General features: G+C 35.8%; 1 protein-coding gene across 2 annotated transcripts in view; it reads right to left on the bottom strand.

Moving 5' to 3' along the window:
* The window catches only part of LOC150102042 (zinc finger CCHC domain-containing protein 8-like), a 183,861-nt gene that overhangs the window by 43,379 nt on the left and 116,134 nt on the right, over positions 1 to 24,348 (bottom strand). For both annotated transcript variants that reach the window (XM_090400361.1, XM_090400360.1), the window contains exons 10-11: positions 20,728 to 20,801; positions 4,649 to 4,726 (exon numbers count right to left, since the gene is read on the bottom strand). In XM_090400361.1, the coding sequence (XP_090256487.1) occupies positions 4,649 to 4,726; positions 20,728 to 20,801 (152 nt within the window). The remainder of the gene's footprint in view (positions 1 to 4,648; positions 4,727 to 20,727; positions 20,802 to 24,348) is intronic.

Here is a 24,348-nt window from a genome sequence, read left to right as displayed (position 1 = left end):
CATCTAAGACTCTTCAAAGGACAAGACAACAACAAGACATCATCTACATGACTTCAATGTGGGGAAGAATCATTGGAAAGCTTGAAGAAGGCTGCAGAATTTCTAATATTGCCAGAGTTTGGAATTTCACATATTGTTGTATCCCGGCTCGGGACATCATTGCAAACCAAACGAATGTATTCCAGACGTTTGCTAAGCAGTCGCCCTTGCTCTACCATTGAGCATGAAGTCAGATTTTTGGTTGTAACAGCAAAACATAATTGACACACCATGGCAGGTCAGCTTGCATGTCAGCTCCATTCAAGCATAGGTACACAGATATACTAATGTATATCTGTGTATATTTGTCTGAGGCTCACCTCACATAAGCCTCAGACAAATAGATAATGGGTGTTTTGAAAACATGTTTTCATTTGTTGCATAGAATGTGCTATTTGCATGGAAAAGGGTCTGGTATTTTATATTTTAGTTTGAATATAATATATAAATATAATAGATAATATTATGTATGCATTGCATTTGCTTTTCTGAAGGTGCTAGCTAAGGTAACATTTACTCCCCCTCCACACACATACACATGCAACAGCGAGCTGAAATTAAATGACCTACAGACAAAACAGTACCAAGTTCACAGGATGTTAAAAAACACACTGACAATGAAGTGTTTTTTATTTTTACTTTTATTTATGTTGGACCCATAGAAGGGAGGTTGGTTAGTCAACCCATAGTACTAGTACCAAATATGGGAAACGAGGAATTTGTTCACATTAGAGTTGAAGGCCTGTGCACTGTATTCCTTAGGAAATACACCCACTGTCCAAAAAGAAACCGAACTTTTCGAAAATGGAAGAAACTAGTGGTGGTTATAGTGCCAAGAGTAAGTGTGTTTTGAAAAATGGTTGGAAAATGAGTTTCAAACAGAGAGCTGAGATTGACTTTTGTGTTAAACTTGGTAAAAGTTTTATCGAAATGCATCAAATGCTTCAAAAAGCATACGGTGATGAATGCTTATCCCATACTCAAGTTTATGAGTGGTTTAGGCGATTTCAAAGTGGTCGTGAGACGCTTGAGGACACAAAAAGCCAGGCCGTCCAAAAACTGGAATGAGCGAAGTTAACATCCAAAGAAGTGCGTGATTTCATCAAAGAAAACCTGAAATCATCCATGAGATTGATTGAAGATGAACTGGGGATTCCAAAATCAACTGTGCACAACATTTTGACCAAGAGTTTGGGCCTTCGTAAATTGAATTTGCAATTTGTTCCCACAAGTCGACCGACGACCAAAAAATGTATCGTATTGAACACTGCAAGGGCCTCATTAAAACTGCTCGTAAGGACTCAATCTTCCTTGAAACAAACATTACTGATGACGAAACGTAGTGTTTTGAGTATGAGCCCAAAACAAAGCGCCAGAGTGCTTAGTGGATACCACCAGAAGAAGGGCATCCAAAAAAAAGTCGCTTGGAGAAGTCAAAAGTAAAGACAATGCTGATTTGTTTCTATGATTCCAAGGACATTATCCACAAAGAATTCGTTCCCCTGGCCTGTCGGTCAATGGTGAGTTTTATCACTGAAGTTTTGAAGCGATTGATAGCGAGAATTCGTCGCATATGGCATGAATATCGTGATGCAGGCAGTTGGTCACTTTTGCACGATAATGCACCGTCTCATCGTTCTAACATTGTGAGACAGATTTTGAGCAAAAAACCAAGTTTGTGTGTTGGATCACTCACCATATTCACCTGATTTAGCACCCTGTGACTTCTTTCTCTTCCCCCCCCCCCCCCGACTTCATTTGCCTATGAAAGGAAAGCGATATGACACCACTGAAAACGTGCAAATGGCAGTAACCACGACCTTCAACAGTATCCCAAAAACCAATATAAAAAACTCATTTAACGAATTAATTGATGATGCCAAATGCTGTATCGAAGCTGAGAGAGAGTATATTGATTGAAATAAATTATTTGAATAATTATAATTGGCCTGCATTTTATTTTCTATCAAAAGTTCGGGTTTTTTTTGGACAGAGGGTGTACATGGGAAGAAGGGCTGTTCCACAATACAGCAGCAGCAGGAATGAAGGGGGGGGGGAAGAAAAACTTGTTCTATGAGTATTGAGATTGAAGGGATGTTGGGTAGTAGTTGTATATGTTTCAATGGATTTGGTAGAGAGAGGAGGAATTACTGATAATAGTTCTGATGAACATTTAATGGGGGAAATATTTATAGAAGATGCATGCAATATATAATAGATGCTTGTGCAAGTGTGGTTGGAGTGAGTTGGTAAGGGATGAGTCGTTGATCAGTCTGACTGCGCTCTTCTGTACTACATCAAGTATTTTTAGGGAGCTCTAAGGACACCTCCCTAGATGTGTGAGCAGTACTTGATGGATGGATGGATTTGTGATTTGTACAGGGTTAATAGCTGTTCAGGAATAAAGAAATGCCTGGAATGAAAGAGGAATCCTAATTTTTTGGATGCCAGGGAGGAAATGGTTGCAATGTGTTTATGTCAAGAAAGACTTGATGACAAGGTGATCCCAAGGAGGGAGAGAGAGAGATAGGTGGGAAAACATGGTTATTTTTGTGGGAATAAAGGCAGAACTGTGTTTTGCAGGCTTTGAATTTGAAAGGTTATCCGAGCCCCATTGAAGAATGGTTTGGAGATTAGAATTTAGGATTGCAGAAGCTGTTGTTCTGTTATGGTGATTTGTTCAATGCAAGGTTTGTCAAGTGAGAAGGAGGAATGTAGTACACCGATGTCGGTAAAACTGTGTATTGGAATGGTCGTGAACTGGCACAGGTCACTGAAGCAGAAGAAACAGAGCAGGCAAGAGGATCTCATGGATCCCAGCATTAGTTGCATAGTTATAAGACATGGAACCATCAACCATCACACGCAATGTGCATCCAGTGAGAAAACCTGAGACCCAGTTGCAGAGGTCAGGAGATAGACCGAATGATGGAAGCTTATTTAATAGGCCCTTGTGCTATATCTAGTCGAAAGCCTTGGAGATAGATAGTGCTCTAAACTTTTCCATGGTGCTTATTCATAGGTGAGCAGATGCCCTGTTAAATGGCATTAACAGAATCTATACTGGCGATAATTTATTAGTTTAGTTGAGTACTTTCAAGATAGCACAGAAGTTGGCTGTTGATTGTTCTCTCCATTACTTTGGAGAGGACTGAGGTGAGAGAGATTGGGCAAAAGTTTGATGGTAAGGATCTGTCAGCCTTCTTTGGAACAGGTTGTACATGGGCTAATTTCCATGGCATAGAGTAGATATCACTGGAGTAAGAGAGCATAAAGAGGTGACATAGAATATGAGTCAACTTTGGAGCACAGATCTTCAGGACAACTGAAGGAATCCTATCAGGGCTAAGGGATTTTTGGTATTTAATTTTGATAGGAATTTTTGGTATCTAATTTTGATAGGATTTTTGTGATCACTTCCTGGAAGATCAGATGATGCTTTGAGTGTTGGGTGTTTGGAATGCTTGGTGGATATTTATCAAGATCATCTATATGGCCATTTGAGGGAAAAAGTATGCTGTCAAGGGACTGGCTTTCTCTCTGGGTGACAATGCAACAGACCCACCTGGGTGAAAAAGTGGTAGGAGCAGTGCTGGACAAAAGTTGTGGTCAACTGCTTCGGTCAGAGATAAAAATGCATGGCTGCAATTTGAGCACAATGCAACCTGCTTTTGGCTATTTGAAAATTGGTTTTTGATGCATTGCTGATTTTCTTGCTACTGTTTTGAGTTTTGCTGCAAGCAGTGAAGAAGTCAGAGAAAGCAGAGCTCTTGACGGCCAGTTGCAGTATGCTTGGTTCTTCATGTGTGCAGCCCTGATGCATCTTTTGGAGAACCATGGCTTACGTAGTGGATAGGAATTTAGTGTGGAATGGGGAATATGTGCTTTCATTCCAGAGAAAGTTAATTTAGCGATGCATTCACTGCATATGCTTGGGATGGAAGATTGTAAGCAATAATCCAACCATGGAAATGAGGCACAGAAATCTCAGAGGTCATCCCACTTGATGTTCTTATAATAAGTTTGAAAAAATTATCTCCCTTTACAAAGCTCTGATACAACCACATCTAGACCAAATCCAAATCAGTGCATGCAAATCTACAATCAGATTTGATTACATGGATTTGGAGAGAGAAGAATATGACAGAAATATATAAGTTCCCTGAGTAACAGGTTAGATGCAGAAGAAATTGTACAATATATGAGGAGAAGGAAGGGATAGGAAGTTTATTAAAAACTTGTTAGCAAGAATGAAATTCTTGGACTGGATTTTTTTTTTTTTTGCTTGGAACATGGTGGAATGAGTTATCAGGGGTAACTGTGAGGATACTGTCAGTGAAGAGTTTAAGAAGTATGATTAATATGTGAATAATTATTTGTGTGGGCTTCATATGATGGGTCTTCAGATTCCTTCCATAGAAATGTCCAGATGTCATATGATAATAACAAACATTCGACAGATAGTATGCAATAGTTTCATCTTATCATGTCTTCCAAAGCTATTGTAACTGCTGTGAATAGACTACAGAGGTTCTCATATGTACAGCAATATTTTAAATTTTTAATCATCAGATAAAGGTTACTTCAACAAGTATTTAGAAATACTTACAGATATATTCAGGTTTTTTTCTGCCTCAGATCTCAGCTGATGTCTTTGTAGTGGTGGCATCTGTAAAACATGATGTTCCTGGAAACAAATATGATTAAAATAGGAAACAACATTAAACTACCACACACTGAAAGATACTGATACATTCAACAATAGTGAATATATATATATATATACAAGAATTGTAATCTTTAAAAATAAGAAAAATCATGGAAGGCTTCATAATAATCTATAAATAAAAGGAGGGAAAAAATCCTCAAATAGAAGTATAGTAGTGCATACTGAAGCAGCTCATTGCACATATTGATATCAGGAACTTTGTAAAATAAATTTTAAAAAAAAAAATCAATCTTATAATACTTTCTATTCCTAAAGGAAGTGAAGCTCTTTCAGCCCTAACTTTCTGAAGATAAAAGGATAGCAGTCTCCATCCTTTACCATTACTGAGCAAGTTCAAATCTAACAATCAATCAAGACTTTCAGCGGATTGAATACAGCAGACACATACCACCTCATAGCTCTAAGCTCTAACAGGTGTATATGTCTGAAATAGTGAGAGTTTTGTGGTTATTTTGTTGAGCTGCTGGTTAAAAACAAGCAGGGGCGGCTCATGCATAGGCACTGCAGAACTGCAGCACCCTCAATTTTTCTCGATATATAAATACATTTATTGATTTATTTATATTTGCTTGTAATATTTAATTTTATCATCAACAATCCTATACAATTCTCTTATTTTGTATAAAAAATAATAAAAATCCATCTTGTAGCACTTAGGAAGGTGAAGGATGCTAGCAGCACAGTGTTTACCACAGTGTCATATTGCTATGCGTGCAAGCATATGCACGTCATAGTAAGATGCGAGCTATTAGTGTAATGCGGCACTGTCTGTCACGTAGTTCCACTGTTGTTTATATGCAGTTTGAGTCAGTAGTAGAGTGTTCGTAGTGCTTATTTATCATGTTTACTCCATCTCTTTAAATATTTGGACATTACAATTAAAGACATAACATTTGTTATAGTTTTTATTTTAGTACATTATTAGGGTTATGATAATGGATTTTATTTTTAAGTAATTTTGAATTATACTAAACTCTATAATTTTATCGATAATAAACAATATTTTTTCATGAAACAAAACAAGAAGAATATATTTTTTTTTAAGTAATTTTGAATTATACCAAACTGTATAATTTTATTGATAATAAACAATATTGTTTCATGTTTAATTTTTTAAAAAATCTTTAACATAATTTTGATATTTTATCCAAACATGTATACACTGTGTATACATGTATACACTGTGTACAGTGTGTATGTATACAAAATATACATACACACTGTACTTACAGTGTGTATGTATATTTTGAAAGTTGCAGCACCTCCACGATTTCAAGCCACGAGCCGCCACTGAAAACAAGTTTCCAGGAGAAAAGACCTACTTGCCCTGTGCTAAAGATTGATGAAAGACAAACCTGAGAACCAGAAAGACACAGAAAAATTTCTTTTGGTCAGCAATTAGAATCAAACGAATAACTTTTCTTCAGGACGTCTAGGGCTCTAGGCTATGGAAGCAAACACTATTTTTATACAGCTACACAAGTACCTAGAACTCTGTTTTCTCAGTAAACACAGGCTCTACTGTAAAACTTTCAATGCACAATCAAAATGTTCAATACTAATTTCTTTATGACCACACATTATGGTCCAGATTCACATATGGTCATCCATCAACTATGCTAAAAACTTATGCCCCAGAATTAACACCAATCCTGTATTGCTTATACAAATTGACATACTTATCTGCCTTCTATTCAACAACATGGAAACAAGTCATTATGCAGCATGTCTCTAAAATGAGAGTCACAAGTCAGCCATCATGCTACTGTCTCACTGCTCTCATCTCAGTACTTTCAAAATAAAAGATAAGGTCATTAAGAGCCAACTTCTTCCCTAATCTACCATTAATTAGTGATCACCAATATGAATTCCACCATTCTTGTTTCACAGCAGACAACTTAGCCAACCTTGCCTATCTACAGACATAAGCCATGGAAAACTTTATAAAAACTCACATGATTGGTATGGCATGTACTGAATCTGGCATAGAGCCCAGTTTACAAAAAAACTTGGCACTGTTATGAGCTAAACATCCATACTCAGTTCAGGTTGTCAAATTTATCAAAAAAAAACTTTTTAATCTCCTCTTTCTCTCCATTTTTAAATAGTACAGTAGTGCTTACAATACAGCACTACTGTGCTGTGGGTTTTGTGACCTCTCATATGCGGGAAAGATATGAAGAAAAATGATATTTATATTTGATATCTTTTTTTTTTTTTTTAATACTGAGTTCATAAGAATACTAAACATTTTTATGACAATCACATTCACAAAAGGTTGCAAAATAATAGCACATTATTAGTAAGAAGGGGCTAATGGTTAAATACTATGTTGATAATCTAGAAATAAAAGGGTTCGAGAGAGAGAGACAGACAGAAGAATGGCATTTTTTTTTTTCCCAAGCAGCATGAGACATTCATAATAAGGTGCATTCTATTAATAGCATTCATGTACAGTGAAAGCATTCAACTGATCCAGAACTATTTTTGGTATATATACAGTAGGCATAATTTTGTTTTACCTAATTGTGTCATTAAAATAGTTCAAAAGAAATGACTTGATTTTAATTGTAATCCTAAATGGCAGATTTTTCACCAAGGAGGAATTATCATTATTTTGAACTGTCTGGCAATCAAAATGGTTAAAAAATAACTAAAACCTCCTTGATTGTATTTGCAACTTAAGTGTAAAAAGGCTAGTTTGCACTAATGAACTTGAATTATGCCAGTTATGCCAGTGGTAGCTAAAACTGGCAAGGATTTCCTAGCTTGACAAGTCAAGAGGTGGATACCAGACTAAGGGTGATTCAGGTTGGGTGTTTTTCATAAGACTGGTTACTTACCAACAAAAAATTACATAACTAAGAAGTTTCAAATTAGAAATGCATTAGACTGAAATAATGGGTTATAACCAAGAAAGAATAAAAGGAATAAGAACTAGCAAAACAACTAGGTTAGGATAAAGGAAATAGCTGCATAACACTGCAGGACTTCTGCAGTATATGAGAGTAGAATCTAGGAGAGGGTGAATGAACAGCAGAGCATTTCTCCCTGTTCGCTGTAGATTGCTTCTATTTTCTTTCTAAATTAACAGTATAGGGAATGATTTGAAGGAAATATACAATGTTTACTCATGTTGTAATAATTGGGTAAGGCTGGTAAAGATGAAATGAATGGTTCATAAGCCTGAGGTAGAAAATGTGCAGGTGATTTAAGACTGATGGTATGGGCAAAGGATGGATAACACATAAGTTTAATATGGCAAATGTTATGATTATTCATTTTGAGATGAAAAGATTACAAGCTGTGTACTACACTGATGAGGCTACAGTAGATTGATAAGTCCAATAATGTGAGGGTGATGGTGAACAGGAATTTCAGAGGGCGTATTGGAAAAATGGGCAAAATAGCCCAGAGGGGTCACTTGGATATTGAAGAACACACTGCAAGTAGAAATAAGGAACCTATTATCTGGCTGTAGACTTCTATGTTTTTGAGAATGAGTAAGTGACAGAGAGGATTCGTAGACAATTCACCAAGATGGTGACAGACTTATGGAATGCTCCCTTTGTGGGAAGATTCTAGGTTACAAAAACTGGTTGCAAGAGAGAAAAAGAGGAAATTGTTGCAGAAGAAATATTCCATTTCATGACAAGAAAGGCGATCTCATTGATCAAGACAAGAATTGATCTCTAGAAATTGTGTATGCATGATAATAGATTTTTTCCCCTTAATTAAAGACAGTTCATCAGAGCAGGCTTTTACAAACACCCATGCTAGCAGTTGGGTTTTTGCTTAGAAAGTAGAACTGGTTGTCATCATGAAAGTTCAGTAAAGTATGATTGTTACTGTGCAAATAAAGGTTGGTGTGGGAATCCTGCAATGAGGTTATGGACTCCATGGAGTTACTCATGCAACAAAAAAGCCAAAAGGAATAAAAGATATAGCTGATTATATTATATTAAATGAAGCAAATCAACATATTACATCTTCAAGCAGAGTAGTCATTTTAACTGACATTAAATGGAAAAATAAAATATGAAAGGATTCTGGATTAACACCTAAAACAAAAATGATATTAAAGTAACTGATATAGCTACAAGAAAGAACATAATAGTAGCAGAGTTATGAAGGAAACTTATGTTTGTATGTTCTTACATATCCTTGTACGTTCTTTCTTGTGGTTATATCAGTTGGTTTAATATCATTTTAGTTCTAGGTGTTTATCAGAACTTTCCAGATCCCTCTGCTTCATACAAGTCTACTTTTGTAAATGATCAAATTATAATAAGTAAATTGAAAACAAATAGAAGCCACTTAACTATTAGTCTATGCCACAGAAAAGTAGATTTTGAATAATTTTATGAGGACACACACACACACACACACACACAATAAAAATGACTATATACTGAAAGTAGGAGACATAAATGCTAAAGTTGGGAATAACTAATCTCGAATGTTATAAGTACATATGGAGAATGTTGAGAATTTATTTTTCACTTGGTTAGACTATAATAAGTTTAGTTTAATCCTTTGTCCAAGTGTGAGCAAAAATGTTTGCGTCTGAAAGTATCTTCAGGACTGGAGTATTGCAACGAGTTGCCCGATGTTGTACTACCTTACCCCAGTCCTGAAGATACTTTCAGACACAAACTTTGTTTGCTCACACTTGGATAAAGGATTAAACTAAACTTATTATAGTCTAACCAAGTGAAAAATAAACTCTGAACACCTTTCTCTGAATCTGGAGTAATTTAATAATAAGGTTGTACACCCTTTAACAACTCCTATAGGTTGGGATGACCTCTCATTGCTTCTGCCTTGGTGTCTCCACTACTGGGCCTGGCTCCCACTGACGAGACCTCAATAAAGGTCGAAACCAGTATGGGTAGTGGCCCTTGCCTTAATGCATAGCATTGCACATATCCGCAAGGAGATGTGCTTTGCATTATGGGAGATACTGAGATAGGAGTAAGGAGAGCTTTCTCTACCATTGCAACGAGTTGCCCGGTGTTGTACTACCTTACCCCAGTCCTGAAGATACTCTCAAGCGCAAACTTTGTTTGCTCACACTTGGATAAAGGATTAAACTAAACTTATTATACATATGGAGAAATTTGTATATATAATAATATTAAAGTAATATTGGATTTTAGCTTTTTGAATAATTTAAAAAGACCTATGTAGTCCTATGGAAGTGACATTTGTATCCATAGTATTAGGCTGTCCAAAGAAAGGTGTTCTCAGTTTATATCTAGAAGCCAACCAGAGGAACTTTTTCAAACTCTTTCTTCAACTGGTTCCCAAGTTAGCTGATCTTGGGTACGAGGAAGCAGGTTTATTTCTCCTGAAACTCAAGTTTTTCATTCCATAAAGTCAAGAAAATTAATTATAGATTCCACACAATTTCAGACAAATAATATGCAGTGTTAGCGGTTAGGAACCGCAAGATGGCAGAATTTGTCTGCCTCTCTTTGCCTGATACCATTTAGAATTAGTGATAGTTTTGAACCAGCTATCTCTGATTGGCTGCTGGTAGTGAGTGAGTGAGTGAGTGAATGCCCCCCCCCCCCCGCCACAGTCTCCAAAAGTAGGCGAGGATGTAAAATAGCCTCACCTACTCCCTATAGGGAATAAAAGTGTTAGGTTTTTTTAAATGACTAATACTTTTAGGGGGGGGGGGATATAAATAAATATACTTGGAATGCTAGAGAAACAAAATTTATAATAAATTATATAATTACTAAGTATATAGTTTCATGTATAGGCAAAACCTGACTTAATGTAAATTCAGACTTACACAAATTATCCTTCCAAGAGCTACGGAAAAAATTTGCTTAACATGCCTCTGTTACTTGCATGCCACTTAACTTTGGTCTTCTGCAAAGCAGACAGCCCACATGATGCCTTCCTCAGTTACATTCTTTGTTTGCAAAGGAACAGAGAAGTGCTGTGTATTTGTATTTAGACATTTTAATACTTTTTAGTAGTTACATGTGCTCTGCTAGGTACAGCCAAGACTCAAAAAAAGGAAACGAAGTGGAAAAAGCCTATGCCTAGCACTAAAATTGGTGAAAATGAAATTGAATATTATAAAGAAATATGAAGGTGGACACACAGCTTAATTACCATAGTACATGAATTTGGTCTCGAACCTGTATAAAGGATGAAATTGAATATTATAAAGAAATATGAAGGTGGAGACACAGCTTAATGACCATAAGACATGAACTTGATCTCGAACCATCAACAGAATGCAACTGTGAAGGATGCTGCCAGTATAAAGGAATGTAAAAGGATCAATTTATATTAATTTGCAGGATGATTTGGATAGACTGGCAGTCTGGGCTAATGAGAATGGATGTCAGTTTAATGTAGCAAAGTGTAAGGTTATGCATTTTGGGGTGAAAAAATTAGCAGCTATATATCACATTGGTGGAAATGGACTTCAGGAGTTTGCCGAAACCAGAGATTTGGGTGTGTTGGTGAACAGGGAGTTGAAGTTTAAGGGACATAGCAAAAGTGTGTAAATCAGCTCACCAGATCACTTGGTTACTGAAGAATACTTTGACGAGCAGAGATAAGAAAGTTATTGTTCTTCTTTATCGAGCCTTGATAAGACCCCATCTTGACCTGTGCCCAGATCTGGGCCCCTGGGTTTCTTCTTGATGGGGAGGAGGTAGAGCTGATCCAGAGGCAAGTGACCAAGATGATAGCTGGTTTATGGAATGAACCTTATGAAAACAGGTTGAAGATCTGTGGGTTAAAGAAATTGGTTGACAGGTGGAAAAGGGGTGATATGATTGAGACATTCAAATTACTGAAGGGTTTTAACAAGATCAATTCAGAGGAAATTTTTCAGAACAGGTTTAGTGGTGGGAGAACTAGGGGCCATCCATGGAAACTGAGCAAGAGTGTAGTTAGCAAGGATGTTAGAACTGGGTTTTTTACTTGGAGATGGTGAATGAGTGGAATAAGCTGCCAGAATTTGTTGTAGGTGCCATGACTGTAAATGAATTCAAATCAAAGTATGATAGATACTGTGCGAATGCTGAATAGTTGTTCTTGATATGATGTTTAGGGCCTCCCTCGATTAGTCTAAGGACTCCTTGGAATTGCCCATAATAATAATAATAATAATGTAACGTTAGCAACAATAAAAAAAAAACATTCTGTACCATCTTGAATCATGAAGAAAGAATTGGCAATCATGTTCCATGCAATTTCAGCAGGAATGGCATGGCTATAGAAGATGGATCCTTATAGGCCCAAGAGAAATAAAAGATGCCACTGTTCTCTTGATAATATTATAAGGAGGGCTGAACAGCCAATTTAAACATTTTTATATTTTATTGTACTATTATTTATTATTATTACAGGCGACTCCAAAGAATCCTTAGACTCATCGAGGGAGGCCCTAAACATCATGTCCATCACAACTATTCGACATTCACACAGTATCTATCATACTTTGCCTCGAACTCATTTACTATCATAGCACCCACAACAGACTCTGGCATCTTATTCCACTCATTCACCACTCTAAAAGTAAAAAACCCAGCTCTAACACCCTTACTAACCACACTCTTGCCCAGCTTCCATGGATGTCCCTTATTTCTCCCACCACCAGTCCTGTTCTCAAAAAATATCCTCTGAATTAATCCTATAGAAACCCTTCAGCAATTTGAATGTCTCAATCATATCTCCCCTTTTCGGTCTCTCAACCAATTTCTGCAACTCACAAATCTTCAACCTATTTTCATAAGGTTCATTCCATAGACCTGCTATCATCTTGGTCACTCGTCTCTGGATCCTCTAAACCTCCTTCCCATCAAGAAGAAACCTAGGTGACCAGATCTGGGCACAGTAGTCGAGATGGGGTCTTATCAAGTCTCGATACAGAGGAACAATAACTTGCTTATCTCTGCTCGTCAAAGTATTCTTCAGCATCCAAGTGATTTGATGAGCTAATTTAGCCACTTTTGCAATGTGCCCCCTAAACTTCAACTGCTAAAAAGTGAGGTTTGAATTGGTTACACATCCATCGTATTTTCCAGACTTGGCCCTGTGTGACTTCTTGTTCCCAAACTTAAAAATATGGCTAGGTGGGAAAAAAATTTTCTTCAAACGAGGATGTCATCAAGGCTGTCAATGACTATTTTGCACAAGTTGACAAATCCTACTTTTTAGATGGGATGAAAAAATTGGAAACTGGCTGGACCAAATGTGTAGACCTCGATGGAGACTATGTTGAGAAATAAAGGTGATTTTTTTCCAAAAAAATGTGTTTAACTTATTTTTAACCAAACTTTTCAACTCTCGTAGAAATCACTTCCTATTTCAAATTCTCTGTAGTGAACCAATGGCAAAAGATTACTGTCTACAATAACATAGTCAATGAAGCTTTTCTTATTCACTGTTTATTCTCTCCACGTGAATTTGTGTACATTTTAATGATGGAACATGGTGTTAGTAATAGCTAATCCATGTCTTGAACAGAAATCCAGCAGCCATTTACCATTGTTTTTATCTTTGCACTTTTCTCCAAATTTTCTCAAACATTTCTCTATGTATGGTAATCATTTCCTACTCTGCTGTTTAGATCTCCAAAAAGGATAACTTTTCCCTTTTTCATTGAAAGCAGAACTTTCTGTGGGACCATAAGCACAAATAAATCTCATTGTCCAGTTCCCATTTGCCCATATCACTCTACATGATATTGCCTGCCATTCAAAAAGATTATCCTCATATTTAGTGTAAATACTATGGTTACTCGCTCTTTTCCCTGATTGTTGTGTGAATATAACATTTTTTATTTGTTGCTTATAAAGATCTCACTGTTTTTGTCATCTTTGTTTCAGTCACACCTATTATGTTGATCTGGTGTTTATCTAATTCTTCTGCTAGTTCCATTTCTTTTCAATTGAAATCTGTTGATTTTGAGTTGGGATGTGTTCTGGAATTTGTTCCAGTAGTTGACTTTTCATTGTTCACCCTGGTTGCCTGACGAAAACAATGGGGACCTTGTTTAACTTAGCAACGCCCCAGCTAGCATGAAATTCTGTCATGTTGTATGATCATTTTACATTGTGGTTTAAGTCACTAAGAATACAATTTTGTTGTCTAAATACAAAACTGCCGACCCATCCTCGTTCATTCAGTATCCAAGTAAATATCTAACAGGGTGCACCATGAGGTGAGGATTGGACATTGAATCAGAAGCCCCAGTCAGTTCTCTGCATTCCTTAACCCAGCGCTGGTGAGGTGGGAAAATGTAACAAAAGTGGTAAGGTGGGGTCCCACAGACCTACCCAAATAATGTAGTGTAATATAGAAATCCATATCTTTTTAATCAATATTAGATTACGTATTGTTTAAGTGTCCTGAATTTTACAGAATAAAAATGCAGATCCACAAAATTAACTCATGGTTACTGACTAATTCTAAATCGATTTCACATCATCTCCACTAAATGGCTCCTCACCTATCAAAGTGTCATCTATAAGTTGACATAACCTCCGTTCTTCCTGCTTGTAACTCATCCGGTAAAAAAAAAAAAATATTATTCTCAAAATACCCTATAAATATTTATGAAAACGTATTTGCTTATAGTTGGTATGTAAAAATATAGAAGACACAGCAGTAACAATATTTTAGTAGAATATACATGAAACAACTCACGTTTCGGAAGTAAATATAGTCACACTTTACATCTCTGCACGCTAAACTTGCTTGCATGCAAGCCTGTCATCTATGGCATCGAGTAGCAGGTTATATGGGAGGAGAAGCTATACTGAGGCATGACTCACTGCCATGTGTTGTTAAAAAGTTATAGTCAATTTAAAATCTTTGGGGTCTGTGACACCCCACCTTACTAACACCAGGTTAAAAGGTTAAGTGGAGGTCTCCTCCCAGTTATACAGCTTTGACCCTCTAAACACCCCTAAAACTAGCTAAACTAAAGTCATGGGAAGACTATAGTAACAACATAAAAAATAAATATCAGGAACGTGCCAAAATATTCTGAAGGATATTGAAAAAGCTTAAAAATGAAGTAAAAATTACTATAAAAGGAATCAGAGATGAAAAGGTGACATGAAAACTGAAGATAAAGATATTCTCGATGTCTGGAGTAATTATTTTGAAAGACTGCTAAATGAAATAAGCAGTGTCATCATGATGGTAGAAAACTTCCAACAGGAATACTGTCAGGAATACATATCCATACTTGAAGTAGAGAAAGTCATCAAAAACTTGAAATGTGGAAAGGCAGCAGGAGTGGATGAAATTTGGCCAGAAATGCTCAAATATGGAGATATAAAAGTTTTATAATGGCTACATTTGCATAATTCAGAAGGCCTGGTCAGAAGGTTGAATTCCAGAAAGCAGTGCTTTCATAGTATCCATCTATAAAAAAGAGAAATAAAACTGAATGCAAGAATTACAGAAATATTTCCCTGTTGAGTGTTCCTGGTAAGATTTATGCAAGTATACTTGAGAAACGGCTAAGAAAAATTGTGGAATGGAAGTCTGGTGAAGAACAAGCTGAATTCAGGCCAAACAGAGGTTATCACAATCAGATTTTCATTTTAAGACAAATAGTTCAGAAATCTTGGGAATTTAAGACGGATTTGACAATACATTACATTACAGAGACAATACATAGTCTCTATTTAAGCTGAAAGTCAGCAGTTAGAATTGAAGGAGGTGCAGGATGGTTTGAGGTAAAATCAGGTGTGTGACAAGGGTGCACATTATCTCCACTGCTATTCATTATCTATATGGATCACATTATGAAGGAAAGTGATATTAAATCTGATATCAAAATTGGTGATGTTAATCTTAGATGTTTACTTTATGCAGATGATGTTATACTTCTGAATAAATTCATTACAAATCAGTAAGAATACCTGACTAAATTGAATAACTGTTGTAATAAATTTGGTATGAAAATCAGCAATAAAAAGACAAAGACAATGAAAATAGGCAAAAAACATTGAAAACATCAGCTGTATCCTGAACATATCCTGAATGTATAGATCAAGTACAACATTTCAGCTAGGCTATTTATGTGAAAATTCAATATTGTAAAGGATATTCCACAATTTTTAGTGAAGATGATAAATTAAATTAGAAATAGACAACAGAAGTAGTAAAACTGGTATGGCAGGAAGTCAGCTGAATAAATTTATATAGAACAAGAAAGAAAGAAATTAGTCATAATACTAAATTAGCTGTTTGAACACTGTCAAACAGTGTTCAAACCAACTTTAACTTATGGATCCAAGAGCTGGGTTAGACACTTGATCAAACACTTGATCAGAACTCTCATATGAGAAGTCTCATAGAGACCTCTCATATGAGAGTTCTGAGAGAGCATTGTGGAGTGAACAGATGGCATCACAGTATCACATTAAAAATTAGGATATTAGGAAAAACTTGCTATTGTTAGCATTCATGAATGTGTTAGTAGAGCTAATCTCAGGTGGTGTGGCACTTAAATAGAATGGGAGAGGAAAGATTAGCAAAACAAGTATTTCTTTGCCAGGGTGGCAGAAAAAAGATCCAGAGCAAGACCAAGATGTAGATGAATTGCTACAGTTAAAAGCACCTACCTTAAAAGATCTGATAATATTGGAATCTTGACAGATAACAGATTAATTTGGAGGAAAACTGTTTATCCGAAGTTAGTAATGGCGTAAATTTTTCATGTAGTACTATAATAATTATCCTGTACACCTGAGGGTACTCAGGGGTGTAATTTGATGATGATATTGCCAACTTCCTGATATTTATTATGTTGTTACCAAAGTCTTCCCATTACTTTTGTTTAGCTAGTTTTACACAGTGCTTCACTTAATTACGTTTCTCTATATTTTCTAAGAGCACATGCTGATTTTCATCCCTTATACTTCAGATGTAAAGGATAATTTTTTTTTTAATCATTCCTATGTACAAGAGACCATAGAGCCTATTGGATATTTTTCTTGAAAAGATGGAGACTCAAGTTCTTGGGGGAATGTTGCAAGAAAGCTGCTGTTTCAAAAAAACAGAGACAGATGGAATAAAAGAGAAAGAGTGGAAAGTAGGTACAATGAATTTTGTTGCTGGTTCAGTGGAGCAGCACCTAAGGAAGTACTTGAAAAAGACAGAGATGAAACAGACAACCCTTGAGATAGCACTGATTTGTGTGTGTGTGTGTGAGAGAGAGGTGGAAATTTATCGGCCAAATCCTCTGGAGAGTATTAAGAATTTTTCAGGAAGTTTTTGATAGATGACACAAACTTGAATGGTAGTCTAAGGTTGTGTGAATATGAGATTTGCAGAGTTAACAGATATATGAATGAAAAGGATGCCTACTTTTTTAGAAGCTAATAAGGATAGTGATGTGATGTGTTTATGTCAGAAGTAAATGAAGGACAAAAGTGTCTGTTCAAGAAGAGAGATTTGATCCTTTCTGGTGATTTGTATACTACTTAAAAAAGAGGTAAGTAAATTTATATAATTTTTTGCGAGAAAGGGAAGACTGCATTTTTGTAGCATTGAAAGGGACTAGATTATCCTTACTTTGCTGGAGAATGGTATGGAAGTATTTGAGACAATGGTTGTAGAGAATCCTGAATGTATGTGCACTTCATCATTTGTCGAATGAGTAGGAAGAATGTAGCATGTCATTAACAAATTTTATGTATAAGATTATTAGTTCCTATGAGAAGGTCATTTATGTATAGCAGAGAGGAGTCCTGAAGTGAAGCACTCATGCACTGGTGAAGAAGTTTGAAGAGAGGAATCCATCCACTATCAGTGATCAATCCAGCTACCCAATTACAGAGGCATGAAAGGTATGCTGAAGGATTGCAGCTTACTGAGGAGAACTTGGAAATGGAAATCAAATCCTTTGGAAATGTCAAATACAACAGTATGTTTCTTCAAATCTTACCATGACATGTTATGGTGATACAGGTTCAGAGTAATTTTAAAAGAGAAGAACACCTTATCAGGACTGCAACAGATTGCATGATTGTGGTGTCTAGGACTAAACCTTGAGTCCAAAATTCTGATGGAACTGATGTTCCGGACACCACACATTGAACAATGTGTACAATATTCTTAGATAAGGAAAACAGTTTTATTATATAATTTTAATGTTATTGAAATAAAAAAGATAATTTCTTGAGATCACTGGAAATACACAGGTTATAAATTGCTTTAATAACAAACTTCAAATCTTATAAAATAACTTTATTAACATAAACTTTTCTTTATTCTTTGTGGAGAAGATGACAAGTGAAATTAATTATGACAATAAATTAAATTTCACAACACAAAATTAAAAAAATTGCATTCTACATTACATTATTAAATGGAGGGGGAAGGAATTAATGTTTAAATCTCAATCTCCTTTTTTTATATATGAGTTCCCCTAAAATATTTAAGTCAGCCAATTTATTATTATTACCAGAGACCTCCTGGGAGTCACGGTCTCAATAAGGGAGACCACAGACACATACATACCAGCTGTTGAATTCATTCACACTACCTGCAATAACCAAAGGCAAGCCATTGAAAGATGAAAGAAAGTGACATAATGAAGGTAGGTGAATGTGCCAGATATAAGGTGACTTGTGGTGTACACCAGAGATCAGTCCTTGAACCATTGCTCAATGGTTCAAGGACTGATCAATCTATTCATTAATGATAATGGGAAGGACCTGATAGATGTTCAGCTGGTTGCTGATGATGCAAAGATAGGTATGGCATCAACTACTTGATATACAGTGCTTGCAAAATGATTTGAACAGGCTGAAACTGTGGGCAAACAATAATGGCTATCAGTTCAATGTTAGTAAGTGTAAAGTTATGCACTTTGGCATGATGAGATTTCCAACAGCATATTATATTGGTGGGATTATGCTGGAAGAATTTGATATAGTCACAGTTCTTGATGTTTGAAAGTCACAGAGAAAATACAATTCAGAGGATAATTGCAATGCTGAAATGAGCACTGAGATATAAGGATAAAGAAGTCATTTTATGACTTTTTTATCCTTATATCCAAGTATTATTTATGCTTATATCCTAATATTATCCAAGGTCATGATATGACTACACCTGGACTATTGTATGTGGATTTTATCTTTTTTGGTTTCAAGCAGATAAAAGAAGTTCTGGGATGAGTACAAAGAAGAGTTAAAAAATATATGATATTGGGATTAGAGAATGTAGATTATGAGAACAGATTGAGGGCAGACATTGGTGAACAGGAAAAAGAGATATCACTGGATATGATGACAGTTGATGAAATTTTTTGTTCGTTATATCGAAGCTGAGAAAAGAACGAGGGAAGCATCTGCGGAAGTTAGTCTGTGTGTGGTTAAGAAAGAGTAAGAGATCGATTTTTCTCTCACAGAGCAGTGAGTGAGTGAAACATATTGCTGTTGAAGTAGGGCAACTGCATCTAGTAAAGAAAATATATCTTCTAATAAAAAATATCTACTATTAACAAAGTACTCAATAATTATTAACACATACAACTAATAAAGATCATAATACGATTATTATTCCATACATTAAAGACCTTTTGCAGAAAAGTAGCTCATATTTTGAAGAAATTTCAGTTTTCTGTTTTTTTTTTCAGTTAAAAAAACTTCCCAACCTTGTTTCCTTCTACTAAAGACAAAGTGCACACTTGGTCATCAATGACAAGTGTTTAAAGCATTCTGTACTCATGCAGACCTATATGATCAAGACTGGTCAACCTGATTAAGTTAGATGTGAAGAACATATGGATTACATCCATCTTCATAAAATAGTAAGTCTGGACTAGGAGATCATAACATTAACACAGAACAGCAAATTAAATGGCATTGCATTATCCTTTTATACTGTGCAGTCCTTATAATTTTATAACATTAGCTAAAAGGAATTATATGAGGACTTTCTGCATCAGTGCAATCCCAATAAGATTAATTTTATTATAGCCATCAGCATTTCAGTTCTGACTTTTCTACAAGCACTTCCAGGGCCACAGCTCCAAAGAACTGACAACCATCATTCCTCTACTTTCTATTTATTTGATTTTGGGAAGCAATTATCCAAAAGACTAAAATACGTAAATTAATTAATTTTCTGTCAGTATAATTAATTATTAACTGAGACACCAATTGTAGCAGAATATGAAATTTTATATGATTTGAAACCTGTTATAATAAATTGTTTATTACCTTATCCAATTGGCTCTGATTAAGCCAGTGTAACACTAGCTGTAAGTTTATTAATAAATTATTAATTAATTTTGCTAAGTCTAATCCATTAAATTTAATGCAGCATGTTTCCTGCATTTCAACAGTAATTTATTACTAAAATTTGAAAAGCTGCCAAGGGGTTTTAAATTGATGGACATCAATGAGCTAAATCTACCAACAAGCACTGTTATGTGTAGATGAATTTCCACACCTGGTGATGAAATTCATCGCCAGGTAATGGTAGGATCACACCCAGTTCACTAAGAGCATGAAGTGGTTTGAAAAAGTTCCAGGTGCAGGTCTCTAGAGTACAGTTTCAGAATTATCTGTTAGTCCACTGTTCTAGTACAATTCTACAATCTTTTGTCGATGGGATTCCAATGTTAAAATTAAAAAAAATGTTTAATAAAATTTAAAAAAAAAATAGATATCAATGTGTGTGTGCGCATGCATGCACACACTTTTTTTTTTTTTTTTTTAGAAAAATCTTCCTTCAACATATCTCAAATTTGAAATGTATGGTTATTTAAATTTAATGTTAATAAGGTTTTTCTTTCCTCATCCCTGAACTTAACTATTATCAGCACCATCAATTTCCTATAGGTATGTGAAATATTATTAAAAAATACAAAAAGAGTTAAATCATAAAAAAAAAAGCATATAAAGTTGAAATTTTAATGAAATGTTTCTGATTATTTACATTATACTTACATCAACAAAGCCTTTTGGAAGGGGAATATTGAAACCTGGATAGTCCACCAATCTTCTTGGATCATATGCTATCTCTGTTTAAAGATTTCATATATATTAAAATAAAAATGAAACCAAAAATACATCATATCACATCAATAGTTTCCTCAGCTTTTAAAAACTAGACATTATTTTTTTGCTTAATATGCCACTTTCTACCCAACTACTTAACATTATACAAATCCCAAATCTGCCTATCCTAGAATAGTGCACACATGTTTGGGGTGCTGAATGTAAAACCTACCTACCAAAAAATGCTTAATGTTGTCCAAAGGAGAGCAATGCAGCTCATAGGTGATCCTTCTCTCACTTCAACCTCTGTCACATAGATGCATTTCAGTTCTGACTTTTCTACAGGCATTTCCATAGTCGCAGCTCCAAAGAACTGGCAACCATCATTCCTCCACTTTCTGTCTGGTCTGTTAAAACAAGAGCTGCAGTTACCCAGCATCCTTTTTCAGTACAACACTGGCACCTGCTTTTTCATCTTCCATTCCATCTAACTCTCCTTTCTGGAACAGCCTTCCTAAATCCATATATGGCCTTAGGTTCTTCTACCTCCCTCTCTCTCATGTATGGGACCAATATTAAGACTAGCTAGGGTATCTAAAGAAATTTCTAATGCTGAAAGCCATTGAACCTTGGATATGAAATGCTTTTCATATAAGAATCAATATTCCCAGTATGACACGTCAAGGGTCATGCAAAGTACCTTGACATAAACAAGTAGGAGAATTCATAACTTATTATCAAGAACACTTCTCCAAGAACTCATTGTGAGAGAGCACTCTGCTGCATGCAATCCCATTACTTAATCCTCCATCTACAAACAACTGCACTAACTACCATTAATGCATAATCTATCATCCACCAATAGCATGTGTGTCTGTAAATTATGTGAACTCTGTGGCTAATTTGCCTGAATGCAAAATGAAAAATCCATGTTTAGGGGAGGGGAAAAACCTGCTACCTTCATTTGAGACTGGCTAACTCTTCAACTAAAAAACATAAAGATTTTTCTCATCAGGATGAACTCAGGTCATTTATAATTGCACTATGGAGGCACTTAACCCTTAAAAAATATGGTAGAATGATGTGCCTAACTTATAGATTCTGGACAAATTATATAACATTGAAGAGTAATGTGATTTGGGATGTTTTTTTAAATCCTGCTGACCAGCTTGGAATATGATGTGATCACTCTCCCACCTAATGTGGATCTTTTTCTAAAATTGAAAGCATTGAATCTCCTTTGTCAGCTTTCAAGATAATGATGACTGTTCTTTCCAAGATACAAGAAAATTTCCTTCTTTGTTGTTACATTACTACCTTAGAAAGGTAGTAATGAAAAAGAGTAATGCATTATTTTTTAATTTGATATAACTGGAGATTTCTAGTAGTTGGCTATGGATAGACAGAAAGACCAGTCACCATCTACATAGAAGAACATAAAAAATACATCTGCAATCATGACTATAGTCAATTAGGCCTTGTGGACTATGCATTGGATAAAACTCATAGAATCAACTGAAAAAACACAGACAAACATGCTCCATTGCAACAAAGTTAGAAAAAGAAAACTGTTTTAGAATCTGCAGCTGCTCTCAAAAATCAGCTTAACCTGAATAAATACGGTTGCATAAAACTTTCCAAAATATGGGAAGCACTAATACTTGGAAATCGCAGTTTATGTAGGCTGCCAACAGAAGGCACCCCACTAGATAGGACTCTAGTCTTTTGTAAGTCAGCATGTTTTACTTAGTTTCACGCTCTGTCTGTCTGTGTGTTACAAGGTAATGATAGTTTTTGAGTGGAAATCAAAAGCAGTGATAGCTTGATTTTAATTCTGATCTTTCTTCACAACTGATTGTTTTTGATAGAGTTATTACTGGTGATGAAACTTAATGCTTTCAGTATGATCCCAAAACAAAACACCAAAATAGCAATAGAAAACATCTTCATCAAGGAAAAAAAGGGCACAAATGTCATGATCACAGATAAAGACAATACTTGACTTTGAATTCCTTTAACAAGGACAAACAGTGAACCAACATTGTTATTTACAAGTGCCAACAAGGTTACGTGAAGTTGTTTGTAAGAAGAGACTTGAACTCTGGCCGAACAATTGGATCATCAATCACGACACAGCTCCTGCACAGGAATCAACTACTCAATATGGAGAGTGATATGTTGATCTCAATATGGCGATTGACCATCCTCCATATTTATCAGACTTAGCCCCTTGCTACTTTTTGGCTGTTCCTTCCCAAAACTGAAGAGCGCCTCGAAAGGACATGCAGTTTTTCTGATAATCCGATGTCATGTGGAGACTTGTAATCAAACATTTTGAGTGAACATGTGTACCTGATATATTTATAGATAATTTTACAGCTTACATATGCAGAAAAAATACAGAATTTTATTCAAAACTCCAACATACAGTATGGTGGGAAAAAAAAAAAAAACTGAATATCTACAATGATATATGTACATCCCAAACAACTGGTGGAATCCTAGTCAAATAAAGCATTAACAATGGTAGATCATATGCTTGAAATGGACACTTTGTCTTTCAAGACAGGTTTCGTATTATATGTGTAGGTTGTCTGTCATCCTTGAGAACAAGAGTTGAGATATCTGCTGGGAATATCGTGTAAAGGCAGATCATGGTTGAATACCCATTCCTTCAACATACCCCAAAGGCATCAAGTGATATGAGATCAGGAGAACATGAAGGGTATGGGAATTCTGTGAACCTCATTTCTAGGTTCACAGAATTCCAGGGAAGTGTTTGATAAATAGGCTCTAGAGCCACGTGATATGTGACAGGTTGCTCTGTCCTGTTGGAATCCCTGTGCATAAAATGGAATGTTATTTGTATCACACATCGTATGCAAATCCTGCATAAACAGAACCAACACATTCTCGATGTAGTGTTCGCTATTCAAGGTCATGGGTACACCATCCTTTTCAATGAAGTAGGGCCCAAAATTATGCTATAGCTGGAAACTGCACACTATGTGGTGACCTCACTTGAAGAGGTTTCTCTTGGACAAATTCAGGTCTCAAGAAACCAAAAAGCTTGTAGGTCCGTCTGTTTACATAACCGCTTAGACAGAAATGCACTTCATCCGAGAACCAGACCTTATGGAGGAAGGACGAACCTTCACAGACATTGGCCAGCACACATGCACAGTATTTCTGCTGTGTGTGCAGTGTAAACCATTGCTATTAAACACTGACTCACTGGAATGACTTACGAAAAGGCACCCAGCTCCTTAAAAGTTCTCTGTAGTGACCGCCTCAGAATCCCAAGTTTTACCGCTGTTCGGCATTGACTGTAACATTTGCTCCAACACAAGCCAGTGGTTCTCATTTGTCTTAACAGTTCATGGTCTCCCCAAATGCCCTTTGTATTGCAGCAGAACACTCTCAGTATGTCAGAAAGTAAGGGAATGATGACACTATTGCTTGGAAAATGCCTACGGAAACAATGAACAAATTGCTCACAAACATGTCGTAGACTTGGACCATTTGCTCTACCAACTTCATATGAATGAAAATATGCTCAACAATAAGCAT

This window comes from Typopeltis vanoorti, chromosome 11 (genome assembly GCF_054136105.1).
Source record: "Typopeltis vanoorti isolate ZY-2024b chromosome 11, IOZ_Tvanoo_1.0, whole genome shotgun sequence".
Classification (NCBI taxonomy): domain Eukaryota; kingdom Metazoa; phylum Arthropoda; class Arachnida; order Uropygi; family Thelyphonidae; genus Typopeltis; species Typopeltis vanoorti.
Note: the sequence above shows the minus strand (reverse complement) of the source record. Positions and strands in the feature narration are given on the sequence as shown.